The following is a 13,990-nucleotide window of genomic DNA, read 5'->3' on the forward strand; positions in this document are numbered from 1 at the left end:
TGTCAGAAATGTATTTTTGGAATGTGTAAGGCTAGAATAAGCCTTTTTTAAGGCAATATAATGAAGTTAGAAAATATAGGAATTTATAAAATATGTGGATTATTCTTCTATGCCTTCACCCCATAGCAATTTAGGAAATTATGGGCTTCATCTTAAATCCTTGTGTGTTCTTCTTTGTGTATTTTCAGGATTCCTCTTTGATTGGAACAGCCACAGTGGCTGGTCCCAGGACAAGTGCAATAATTGGAGATCAGGGAACATCACCGAAGGTCCAGCTCCCCCTCAATATGTAAGCAGATCATCTCAGTCACTGTGTACTCTTTGTTTCCAATTGTGTGTGCGCATGCGCGTGTGTGCTTGAAACTTGAATGCCCAAATCTCAGCTCAGGTGCATTCTGAGAAGAGAGAGATTGCAATTTCAAATGTGAGGCAGCCCCTGCTGAAATTGAAAAATTAATAGAGAAGGGCAAGACTTTCCCCTTTCTGTGTGAGGCCTTTTCGACTTTGTTGTAGCTGTATGGATCACCGTGAAGCAAACTGAGTACCTCTGAGCTAGAGAAAATCTTCTTTCATTTAAAGCTCTTAAAAAGGTGTAGTCCCACGCAATCAAACACCTGATATATTCACAATTAACCAGACAAATGACCCAGTTGCACTTTTTTGGTGCCATCAACAATGAATGAACAAGGCGATGAATGAACTTTACATCTTTGGCATATGGTCTTGTTGAATAGTGTGTAGAATAACAGAAGGTTCACAGAACAAAAATAGTAGACTTCATTATAGCAAGTCTCTTCTAGCCTGCTTGGTTTATCTGATACTTATCTAATTAACTACTGCATCCTTTCCTCTCAACACATATACCTCATAAAAGCAGGACAACTATACACACACCAACACATATGCACATCCATATTTTTGGGTTTTATGATATGGCTAAAACAAGGTCTGAATTCACAAAATCCTGAAAATTATAGATCTTCTTTAAGAACAACAGTGGTGTTTGATCAGAACCAAACAAATTTCTTCTTAGCTACTTGAGATCGTTATACCAGAGAGATGCCATACATCACTGAATGCCCCATGGAGAGGTCTCATCATGGCCCTGTGCTCAGCCTGCACAGCCTGTGTGGCACATGTGTTTATTTCAAGATTTGCCCTGACTAGGAAGCAATAACTGGCAATATTGGAAGTACCTGGTTGCTGAATCAGGACATTTTCCAGCTCTCTGGCAATGCCCCCAACTCCATGCCTCAGCAAGCCTCCCCTTCTCCCTCCCATGCTTCTCCTGTCATCTCCCTTGTGAAGCAGCCTTGTAATCCAGTCTGTCATTCTGCATTTGAGAGCCAAGTTCCAGTCAAAGAAGATGCATTATTTGAAAGCTGTAGCAGTAGTGGGGAGGTGCAAATCTAGACAAAGCCCTGGGGCTTCTGCGTTGTAAGCAGAGTCACAGCCAGCTACCCAAGGCCAAGAACACTTCACACTTCAACCTTTTTTAAGGGAACTTCTAATAAACATTTTGGGTTCTTCTAGGTCCCACTTCCAAGCCTTAGCTTCACTGTTTCACATAGCCCAGAATAATCTGATACTACATTTTGCAAGATTTCAGATTGTTGTTTTAACACTTTCTTCTAGGCTGTACAGAGTTAGCTGGTGAAGTTTCACACCTAAAATCTAGAGAACAGTGAAATGTGTCCAAATCCAAAGACTTTGCCTGAAGGCAAAATCATCCTCAGCAAAAGGGACCACTAGACCTGATTTCCTGCCAGAAACAAATTCTGGGGAGGGAAGCTGCTGGCAATCAAATTGTTTTCTGCCATGGATGAGAGCAGGCATCCCCTCTCAGCTCTCCCACAACCGCCTCCCCGCCAGCAGTGAAGTTTATGCCTGCCCACAGGGTGGGCTGCAGACCCAGGCTGGGCCTGCCACTGGGTATGGAGAACTCTGTGCCTCTGCAACTAAAGAGGAGACCCCCAGGGATGGGCATCCTCACTACCCCCCTGCACAGGAGGTGGGATTGCTGGTCCACAAAGTGCTGATCAATTGTGTTGTCCCAGGGTCACCCTATATGGTTGTCACACACAAGCTTTCATCACTTTAGCCATACAGAGATCAGTCTTTTTGATGTGGCATCTGTGCCGGGCTGTTGTACACCTTCTTTTAGTGTCTGCAAGGATTTCAATACTCTATCCAGAGGGTGTTTAGGCTCATTGTGATATTGATGTTCAGACTTACTGGTAGATGATTTGGGGGAATTTGCTGGGTGAAGCTAGTAGGAGAGAACAAAAAGAAAATAATAGGAGATCTGGAGATAGCTGCAAGGCACAACAGCCTATGATCCACTTAGGGTAATTTTCCTTGCACCTGCTTCCAGAATCTCCACCTGTAAATTACATTATTACATGTAGCTCCTTGGGGGAAAAGGCTAAGTGAGTCTATATAAAATGATCTATCCCTGACCCCCTGCTTTACCCATAGCTTCTGAACCCTGTGTTAGCAGCAATTTCAAAAGGGACAGTCAAAACCACACTTTCTGCTCCCTCAAGTGAGTGCAGTCTGGCACTTTCTGTTATGTCCTTGCAGAGCACAGTGCTGAAGGATTAGCACTGAAGCATGCAACCTTATTTCTTGTCAGGGTGATGCATTTTAATGTCCTTCAGATCATATGTAGCCTCATGTTTTCCATCAGGTGAACAGCTACAGACCTGCTCAAGACCACCTGATTATATAAGCTAAAAAAAGGATGTGCAGGGTGGTTTCTCCCATCTGTTGACTAATGAAATACAGTTTCTGATTAGGTCTTTGTACCCCATGCATGTGGTAAACAGAGCCAGGCACATCAGCCTAAGATTCCCCACAAAGCTGTTACCAAATATTTCGTATTCTGCTCATTACTGCTGTTTATTTACTACCTTCAGAACAAAAATAAGGAAATCTATGGTACAATAAAGAAATAGAATCAAGAAAAATAACAGTATTTATTCCTCAATTATATTTCCTGGAGAGCAGAAGTAAAAAGTCATGTATCATTTTTATTGGCTGAAAATCTACAATTACAACTGCTATAGTTTTGTTTTTTCCTCTGGTTCACTGCTATAAGGAGGGCAGCAAGCCTCTTCTTACTCACCTCTGAGCCCAAGAGCATTCTGCTGCACTTTGTAGTGTAAATGCACTTTCTCTGTTTTCCCATTTCTCTTAGTCTATGTTCACTGCCTGTAAATCACAAATAAATAAAAAAAACTCAGGAAGGCACAACCTTGATCAAGAATTACCAGAAATCCCTTTTTGTATCTTTTTGTCCCTTTTTTGTAAATGACAATACCAAAAAATCTGGTATTTACAAAGAAAGTGGTGTTCTGTGTGTGCACTCTTGCTATTCAAGACCAGCTTTCCGTTATTTCCCAAAGTGCAAGCAATCATTCTTAATTTTCAACAAGAATCTCTCTAAACAGAGAGAGTCTCTGTAGGGATTTCAAGCTGTAGTCATTTCACAACACTAGACACATCCCTGAAGTAGTAACAGAAGAATAAAAGAGAGGTAAATAGAAAGATTCTAAACAAAGGGAATAAATAAAAGCTATAATTAAATAAATAAAAAGTTCTACATATTGAATCCTGTATTAAAGATTTCTTAGAATACTTGCATGCAAAACATTCAAAACCAAATTCTACCACTTAACTTACTTAAGTAAAAAAAAAAAAAAACCTGCAAAATGTGGCCCTTTCTCACTTTTTGTTTTACCAACATAGTACAAGAATTACCATACCAGATCAGAACAGTTTGGTGTGTTGTTTCTAAACTTGGCCAGCATAAATGCATTGAGAAAGCTGCAAGAAAAACTTCTGAAATAGTCTACCTGTAAGAAAATTTTCTTCTTAAACTCCACAACAGAGGTGGATCCCACCCTGAAGCATATGAATGTATACTTCTTCCAGATGTCAGGATTTGCAAAGCCCTCTTGCTCGAGCCCTTGACACTCTGGCTGTCACTGTAACTGTCATGTTTTTCTGAAACCGTTGCTATGTCCTTAACTTCGGTGCTGCTTTGTGGCACTGTTTTGCTTTGGTTATGCCCTGAGTGAGAAGCATGTCTCATCAAATTCTAAATTACCTTTTACTCTGATTAGTTATTCCCTTATTGTTTTAGAATCCAGTCTCTGCCCTTCCCTGTTTGTGAAGCAGCCTGTAATGATGTCCCTTTTTAACTACTTCTGAACAGCGCCTTCCACTCTCTGGGGCTGGAGTTGGAGCAGGACAGGTGGTGGTTGATGTCATCTGTGTGCTTTCTCCCTGTGTGACCTCTCCCCACAGCTACCTAGCCCTGTATGCCTACAAGCCTCAGAAGAACGACGAGCTGGAGCTGCGCAAAGGGGAGATGTACCGGGTCATTGAGAAGTGCCAGGACGGCTGGTTCAAGGGCACGTCTCTGAGGAGTGGCATGTCCGGGGTCTTCCCAGGCAACTACGTGACACCCGTTTCAAGGTGAGGACCGCTGGCCTGTACTGGGGCTGAGTGGGATTCTGGATGGCACTGAAAACAATGTAGCTCTGCTTTTAAATCACATTCCCCTTCCAGAAATTCTCTGGTAGCATTGTGGACTTCAGTAATGAGACTTGCTGGTTGTATCATTTGAGTTATCCATGTCCTCAAGAGATTGCACTAGTTGTATTAGATGATGGCATTTATAAACTCTGATAGGCCCAGGTTTTACTATTGTAAAGAATCTGTTGGCTAATGATTTTATTGTTATAAAACTACTGGACACATAACAAAATAAAAAATTATCATGTCATCCTTTTCAGTAGCTCCTCATGTCGATTTTGTTCTTCTTAAAGCAGAGATCTGGGATCGTTTGAATCTGGACTAATGTTTGAACAGTTAAAATTCTAAAGTGGTAGGAGAGTTAAGTAAATTGTCTGATTTTACCTACCCCCACCTCAGCTGCAGCAGATGAGAAAAGGAAAAAAGGCATTTTTGAGGGAGGAATGCCATTTGTCAGAGTTCAGTATTGGACAATACCAAATCAAATCTGAGAAGCTGAGAAGAAAGTCCATCTCTGTGTCCCAGACTGTTTGTCCTGCATGTTCTTGCAGGCTCCTTGCTGGCATATGTATGCCCATATCTCCTTTAGAGCAACTGTGGATTTGCAAAGTGAACTCATTGCTTTTCATGTGCTCTCAGTATCTCCTCCCACATTCACACTGTTTCCACCATCTTTGACTCCTCTCCAGAAAAGGGCACCTCACAACTCAAACACTGTTGATCTTGTAAAATTGATCCAGTTTTGTTGTATCTGAAGTTTATGTCAAGTCTGCTGCACGTGTTCTGAGTAACACCAAAAGATAAGAACAGGTCAGAAGGCAATAACTAAGCCAGCTGACAGTCTTAACATTGCATTTCAGTAAGGAAACCCCAAATATTAATTTACTGGTTCTTCACTGTTCATCAACCTGAATGTATTTACCTTATTTTATAGAGCCCCTTGGCTGCCTTCATTCCTTGCCTCTTCGGCTCTTAATTAGTAAGGAGGTTTGTGCTGAAGGGTCGGTTATCTGAATCAGCAAGACTTTATTAAATGCAGCATGTCACAGCTAGAACAAGACAGAGAAGTGCTAAAGGGCAAAAGTGCTTTCCACAAAACCTGAAAGAAGCATTATGATTATATGTATGATCCTGTGGGCTAATTAAATTCCTGTATAAATCACCCTCAGTGAGAACAGCAATAAAAATCTGATATCAACAAAATCTCCTATTTGCACTACATTCAACATACTTTGTTCCCCTTTGACAGAAAAGCAGAGGATTAGATTCATACATGGTTTTCTGCCACACCCTACAAAACCCAAGGAAAAGAAGTTGTGAATTAATAACACTGAACTAAATTTATATGCTGCCAAAACACGTGTGAGTGGAGCATTACAGAAAAAGAACAAAACTCTCTAGATGTGCAGACAGGCACAGGTCAGCAGAGAATATTTGCCACATTCAACATCTATCCATCTCTGTTGGAGTCACAGATAGTTTCTTTACTTGTTGGTGTGCATGTTTGCCTGAACACAGCTCTCAGTGGACTGTTAGATGTGCTTTTCTGGCAAACTGAATCTAGTGCAGATGGCCAAGCCAGCTCCAGCTGAACCTTCCTGCCACCCTGCCAGCTCTTCACAGCAGATGACAGACAGTCAAGATTTCCATCTGGTGGGATTCCCAGTTTTTCTCAACCTGGGAACTTATAAAAAATTTGAAGAAAATAAAAAATCAGATTTATTTAGCAAAATGTAATCCAGGCAAACCTTGCACCATGAGATGAGTCAAGTCAATGATACCACAGTATTGTCCTTCCTCTTATGACAGGGGGAGGGAGGACTGGGCAGAAGGCATAGCTATTTTTTTGCCCTTTTGGACCATATCCTCCATCCTGTGATTTGGTCTTTTTCCATCAGAATTTCACTCTTTGGCTTTCCACTCTTTTCTTAGGGTTATTTCTTCTGTCACCCATGTCCTCTGAACCAGACCAGAATGTTCAACATATTCCTTTCTGCTCTTCTCCTCTGTCTTCCTATGCAATCTTGGAGACCCAGAGTTTCTCCCAGTTCTATACTCCATAGTTGACTCTTAACACTTTTTCTGTTATTCTCTCCTCTCTTGCTAAACCCTTGCACTGTCCCATTTCCATTTTCTCCACTTTGCTTTGTTCTGCCTCATATTCCCTGTGCTGTCCTTTCCTGGAAGAGGACCTTGGCGCAAGAAGCAGCACAGGAGAAGAAAACAGCACAAAATGATCCATCTGTTTCATGACATCTACAGCTGGGGAAGGAAATTATTCAGGAACTTGAGTAAGAAACACAGAGAAAGAGCTGCTCAGCAGCAGCTGCGTTTGTCCATTGATGTCCTTCTGTCTTCCTAAGTGTCCTTCTATCCTAGTCAGAGTTTTGAGCTCAGTGGTAAGAGGATCAAGACAGGCTATAGTCTGAACTCAATTCATAGGAAAAAAAGCCGGGTCCCTTCCCTCTGAAGTCTACTTGGCCACTCAGGTGAAATACAAATTATGCATGCAGTTTAAAGGGAGGAGTGAGAGAGGTGTCAACAACTGTTTGGACTTCCTTTTCAATCAGGTCAGCTGCATTCCTGTCACTGTTGCATTCTCTTAGCAAGTCTAAGCTAGGGCTGGTTACATCAATAGGGTGAGTGTTCAGCCAAGCCAAGCCCAGTCAAGTCCACAGCTTCTCAGTCCCCTTCCATAGCCACACACAGACTGTGTTATCCATCTTTGTTTCTCCCTGTAAGGCTGTATGCAGGTTTGGTCCAAAGAAAAGATCTGAGTCTGTTTTAATTATCACTCCATGTGGAATAGCCTCTGGCACACAAAATGACATCTGGGAGACACCCATTTTCTCTGAATTAAGATTTGTGATTTTACTAGAAACCATTCAGACAGAAATGTAGGGTAATAAAAGACATGATGAGAAAAATTATCTTCTCTATTTTTACCCTGCACTTCTTCCTGTAGAATAAAGCGCTGAAAATATCCCCCAGTTTGCCTATAAATGGGTCCTATAAAGATAGGAATATATCAATACCTCAGTTTACTTTACAACTAGGGTAACAATAAGGTAACATGTTAAACCCCCTAAGTAACTGGGGGTACTTATCAGCACTGTGGTTGGGTTTTGGGGTCTCTGCAGCATGCTTACACTGCACTTGTCTGTCTCCATGCAGGGTGCCAGTGGGAGCTGGCCAGCCCAGGAACAGCGGAGCTGTAGGAGCTCCAACAACAAAAGTAGCCCCAGGAGCCATCCACCCCATTGTGGCAGGTCACAGCAACGCCACCACGGCTGTCAGACCAGTTGTTCCCATCACTGCTCCCCCGACGCACGCCCAGCTGCAGGCGGCCTCTCCGCAGCTGAGTAACTGCCTGAGGTACTCGGCTCAGCAGCCGGGCAGCCAGCCCCGCAGCGCCATGCAGATGGGTAAGTGCTCACCCTGGGCCTCTGCTCTGGCACGACTGGTGTGGTACCCCTCCAGTGAAACCCTCCAGAATGAGCCCATCCCCACAGCTTTCTTCCTTGCTTTAGCCCAGGCAGCGTGGAGTTTGTCCATTGGTGATAGAGTATGTTTTCTTTACTTGTAATATTTATGGGTTTCTATTGATCTCTGGGAACCACGTTGTGTTTATCAGATTGTTCTGCTGCTACAGCTGAAATAGATTGTAGTGTTTACAAATATTTATACAATTTATCTGAGTGAAAGCAAGCACTGTATACTAAGGAGATTAACAGTTCTGAGTCCGGTTGGCTTGCTGATAAAAAAATACTGCCCTTATTGCAGAGCAAGTAATACATGCCTTGAAATTAAGAAGCATTTCATTGGGCTACAGGGATGAAAGGTATTTATTAGGCAGAATGGGACCCCGTGTTAGTGGTAAAGTAAAAGATCTGAAAACTGCTGCCACCTTTTTGAAGTGAGAATAAGAGCTTCTTGCACCAGGGGGCCTCTGTTCTTTCTAGGTTCCCTTTCTGATGTACAGCACAATTTTCTAGAGTACAATTTATTCCCCTTTCCCTGATGTTAAACAGCTTCTGATGTTGAATAAAGTAAAAGCAAATCCTGTGGTGGAACTTTATACAGCAAAATTTAAAACATTTTGTTTCTGATATTTTATAGGGATGTGAGCCATTATATTTACAAAGATCAGTAACAACTGTGACTGCTCAAAACTGAGGTCTTAGACATAAAACAGAGCAAACACAAATGAGAAATACCCTGCAGAGTAAGTCATGAATTCATACCTTTTGAAGCCCGAAGGCACGATGATGACCATCTAACCTCACCTCCTACACAGTCCAGACCAAAGGGAAGAAAACGGAATCAAATACTTGAGAATCTCATTCTTGAACAGTGGAGACTCCTCTGCTCAACAAACAGTGCAGGGATTTACATGGCATCCATGTCACACTGGGGAATAATCGATTTATCCTCTTTTTCTCTACTTCAGAAAGTGCTGCTTTCCTCTCAAGTCACACCCTTCCAAAAGGGCTCCTGCTCCCACAGTGCAAAGGCGAAAATGTCCCCTTTTGGGTGCAGTGCTCAGGAAGTGTTCAGGTGCTCCTGGTGCCTCCTGTGCCCATGTCAACAGGCAGGTGCCTCCCCTGAAACCAAGGTGACAGATTGCTCTGCCCCACAGGCCTGGCATGCCCCACACCTTCTTTCCACACCTCCAGCAGCTTCCCTGATTTAAGATTGCTCTTCTAGGTCCCTCTGACATCTCTAAAGTGCCAAAGCATTGGCAGGCAGGGTGATCCAGGGACCACAGAGCTGTTCCAAAACCTCCCAAGCAGAGAGTTTTCCAACCTTTCCAGAAGGTTCATGAGATTGTTGTTTCAATTAAATAAATCTTTGCCAGGATAAATAAAGGAAGTTTTCATGATTATCAGTAATTATCTCCATAATGGCTGTCCTCACCAGCATGCTGTGGACCAGAGCCCACGCAGGACAGGTCAATGCACTGACTTTTTGAAAAGCTTTCCAAGAGAGGCAAGCTGGCACAGTATTCAAATCACGTTTCTGTTGGCTTGCAATATACATGAGTAACAAATCAATTTTCTACAAGGCCACTAATGTAGAAATACACCCAAAACGAAATACGAGTGGTGTAGAACAAAATTAGCCTTCAGTGAGCATTGCTAATTAATAGCATGTTTGATGCAGCACAGTCCAGATCCAGAGAACCCAGAGCAAAGGCAGACATTGTAACAGTAAGCAGATGAAACTACAGAATAAAATGTGAGACCTCTGTTCAGAGTTGATTTTTTGCGGACCATTTATTTTACTGTTTCTCATGTTTTATGTTTCCTTTGTGTCTGGAAACACCAAGTCCTACATGAAACAGGTGATGTACCTAGTATGATTATCAAATCATTGTTCTGCATCCAGGTTCATGCAGAGAAATTCCATTAGTATGCTTTCTCTCTACATTTAGGAAAGCCATTGCTCCCTACAAACAGTAGTTCAAAACCTTGATCCTACAAGCGGAACCATCCCAAAAAAATTGGATTTCTCATAGCAAAATTGCTCATCACTCAGGTTCCAAATGGGAAAATCAGGAGGGAATCATTTCCAGATAACTAGTGAGTACCTTGCCTGGCTTTCTGGAAGTGAACTGCACTTTCAGTGCATGTTTTGAATAGTCCTGGGAGGGGATGATAATAACTAATAGTAAAAATAGTCTTGAAGGCATCTGTAATAACAACTTTTAGGGCCTTCGTCATGTTACATGGTAAAGTGGCATCAAGTTACAGACTGGCTGAAGATAGTGTAGCTGATTTGCTATAAACTTTAGTAAAAAAAGATGTTCTAGAGTCAAGGAGCTTCTGTAAGGGAGAATCATATAAACTTTGGAGGTGCTAATCTGATGATGACTGGCCCGTCATGTTTAGTATCACATCAGATAATAGAGTGGAAGGCTGGGAGATGAAATTCCCTCCTGGCAGGAATGCTCAACTGGTGTAGTGAGTATGATTAATGGCACTCTATCAATCTAATCCCTGTCAAGGGTGCCACTGATAACCATAAGAATAGAAACTAGTGGTTCGAGTTGTTGTAGCACTGTTGTTTAGTTATAGATTGAGTGAACTCCAGCTGCATAAACGTTTGTCCTCCAGATGAATTTGTCAGAAAATGACAGATCAAAGTCAGTCAGAAATTTTCCAGTAAAATGCAACTTGGTCAAAGAAAAGCTGATTTGCTGGACTCCAAGTTTTTTTGTCAGGAATGGATGTAGTTCAACCAGACCAACCATGAAGCTGTACTGGCTCATGTAAAGGGAATTGATGGCTTTCCAGAGCTGTTCTCCACATAAGAGAACAGTGCAATGATCACATTCTATGTTTTCACATCCCAGGTGAATAACCTGACCAAAACAGAGTCTATTATGGGGTGAGTGAGCATGTTGTGCTCAGAAAAATGTTCAGAGGTTCAAATTTTGCACTGAGACAGAACTAAACAAGATTATGAAACCTTGAAATCATTTATGAAATGGGCACTTTCCAGCTAGTCCTATTATTGAATCATTTATGTGAGGGAATGTCTGAGTATGGACTCGGCTTTTATGCTGTACATACTTGACTTGGAGCTGTATTTAGGTAACATCTAAGCAATCAACCAAGCTGGAAGCATAAACAACATCATTGTGGAAATTGACCCAGAGCTTTGTCACATTTTTTGCATCCTGAAGCATGCAACACGCTCTGGAATCCCTGGGGAGCTGACCTCATCAGTGTGTCAGAGTCACCCTTAAATGGGCGAGCTCTAATTCCTGGTTCCCACTGCTTGCAGGCAGGATTTGCTTAGCAGGAGCAGCCAGACTAACAGGCACTGCATAGTCCCTTAGGGACTCTGCTGGCAGAGAGAAGCCTTAGCTCAGAGATCCTCCAGTGACTTTCTGCTTAATTTGTCCTGTGCAGCACAGTGATGTGATGTTGATCATTTTGCTAGGGCTGAAACAAGACACCTCCTTTTGTAATTGCTGTCTGCAGGGTCAGCGTGGATCATCTGGGCTAACCCCTTAGGTCCCGTGTTGCATTGCTCCAGAACCGATCACCTTAGGAGGAGGGCCTGGGGGTGCAGAAAACAGCTCAGCTGGAACGGGATAATGTATTTTTAAAAGGCAGGTTAGGTATTTATTTCCAGGCATGGGCAGGATTGTGAATGCCATAGCCCAGAGGCATCACAGACTGGGGGGGGGAGGGGGGGGGGGGGACGACACGGGGGGGGACGACAAGCCAAATTTGGTGACTTGGTACAGGGCTTTGCAGCCAGGAGGGGAATTAGCCAAAAACACTTGCAGGGTGACAGGGTAAGATATCCTGAGCAAAGGCTCAGAGCTTATATCCCCATCGGGCCCTTGGCACCTTCACAGACACAATCACAGCACATTCTGAGTTGGAAGGGACCCATAAGGATCATCGACGCCAACTGTTCAAGCGAGTGGTCTCTAAGGGGATCGAACCCACGGTGTTGCTGACACCGTGCTCTCCCCAGGTGACCTACGGCCACTGACGGGCCCATCAAGGCATTTAACCGTGCTCTGTGCTCCTCCCGCAGCGCACCCGGCGGTGCCGGCCCCGGAGCGACCCACGGCCACGGTCTCGCCCTTGCGGACGCCCAGCTCGCCCTCCCGCCTGCCCGCCGCGGCCATTCGGCCTCACCCCGCCGTGTCCCCGCAGCACGGCCACCAGCCGCCCGCCCCGGGGGCCCGGCCCCTCATCCCGCTCACCTCCGCCGCCGCCGCCATCACCCCGCCCAACGTCAGCGCCGCGCACCTCAACGGGGACGCGGGCGCCGGGCCCCTGGGCGGCCCCGCCGCGCCTGGGCCTGCCGGCAAAGCCGAGGAGAGGAAGAACGAGAAGGTAAGGGCCGCCGTGCCTCGGCTGAGCCTCTGCTGAGCCTCGTGCTGCTGCCGCATCGCCCTCCCACGGGGTTGAGGAGGCACCCTGCGGAAATGGTTTCCATCTCCAGACAGCTTGGGCATCCTCATCTCACGCTAGTTCCACACTTCATCTTTCTCCCCACCGCCATACTCGACACCGCTCTCGTGTTACCTGCTCGCGGATGGGAAACGGGGCTGGATGGGCTGGCTTTGTGTATTTCTGCCAATGACGAGATCTGCAAATTTGCAGTGGTGCAGCGAGATGTTGTAGTGGGCTCTTGGCCATCAGAGCTGGATGGCCAAGTCAGAATCTGTCTGCCTCCCTACGTCAAAGAGGCTGATGGTGGCATCAGCCACACACACAGCAGGTGCCTCAGGCACAGTAAAACATTGGCTCCTGAGTGGTAGGAGCTGTTTCGCCCTTCCAGAAACATCTCAATTTCTTCAAGAAACTCTCATTACAGTGGCACAGCCGAAAGAGAAGAAGGCAATGGGATACTGCTGTATGGGATATAGGTACAGTGTATGTAGGTCAATCTCTTAGGAGCCAGCAGTGGGACCGACAGCTGGGTACGTGTTCCCTGGCACACCTTGCTAAGGAAAGTCAGTGAGAAGAGTTGCTTTAAGCACCCAGCCTTTTAGGTTCTTGGCAAATGTTTTGCTTTTCCCAAATGTTTACATTGTGTCAGCAGTTCCCATATATCAATGCTGAAGATTATCTCTGTAGTGGCTAGCAGAGCAAGATCCTGGTTTGTATCTGAGTAGGAGGAAGAGATGTGGGGCCCTGCTTTTCCTTTGAACCTGAAAAAAATCCTTTCCATATGTTCCCTGAGCATGGTGACAGACACAAATGGAGTAAATAGTTTCTTTGTACATGATAATACTGAAGTGGCAGGTGTCATGTGTCCTCCGGGCCACAGATAACCCCTAGTGGCACAAAATGAGGATTACAAGTTTTAAAATGCTTTCCTTAATCCTGTCTTGAATTTTCTCAGAAAGCATTTTTGTGAAAAAAGAAGGGTGTAGAAATTCTGCCCTGGATGTGACATTTAGGTCCTTGCTTACAAAGAACAGCTCTCAGGCGTGCATCGAGGACTGCATGTGGTGGAAACAGAACAACACCTGCTACTTCTGCAAGTCCAAGGAAGGGAACAGCATTTGACAGGAGGTGGTAGAGCTGCACATTGCCTCAGAGCATTGTGTACTGGCTTATTACTTCGTAAAACGCATTAAGTGATAGGTCCATATATTTTAATTCATGTGATACTACACACGAAAAGTCTGTAGGCAAAATTATATCAAGCACAGTCCTGAGATACTGGTTAATCTTTCCCAAGCTGTTACAGCCTAAAGTTACTGAACTGGGATGCAGAGAAGTAAGGTTAAGAGGTTTTTGATCTCCACGCATGAAGGGGAGAAGGAAATAATATACAACATCATTGCAATGGGCATTGCCAAAGACCAGTTCACTATCTGGGAAGTATCAGAGAGAAGTGACAGTAAAAATTGTCATTTCTGACTCAACTGGGCAATACATAACTGCCCCGGCTGAACAACATATTCCTG

General features: G+C 44.2%; 1 protein-coding gene across 1 annotated transcript in view; it reads left to right on the top strand.

Annotated features, from left to right (window-relative positions):
• The window catches only part of SH3RF3 (SH3 domain containing ring finger 3), a 247,087-nt gene that overhangs the window by 200,200 nt on the left and 32,897 nt on the right, over positions 1–13,990 (top strand). Inside the window, exons 5-8 of the mRNA XM_038159983.1 lie at positions 189–289; positions 4,312–4,482; positions 7,717–7,967; positions 12,100–12,404. Coding sequence (XP_038015911.1) covers positions 189–289; positions 4,312–4,482; positions 7,717–7,967; positions 12,100–12,404 — 828 coding nt within the window. The remainder of the gene's footprint in view (positions 1–188; positions 290–4,311; positions 4,483–7,716; positions 7,968–12,099; positions 12,405–13,990) is intronic.

The sequence above is a fragment of the Motacilla alba genome, chromosome 1 (genome assembly GCF_015832195.1).
Source record: "Motacilla alba alba isolate MOTALB_02 chromosome 1, Motacilla_alba_V1.0_pri, whole genome shotgun sequence".
In the NCBI taxonomy this organism is placed as follows: domain Eukaryota; kingdom Metazoa; phylum Chordata; class Aves; order Passeriformes; family Motacillidae; genus Motacilla; species Motacilla alba.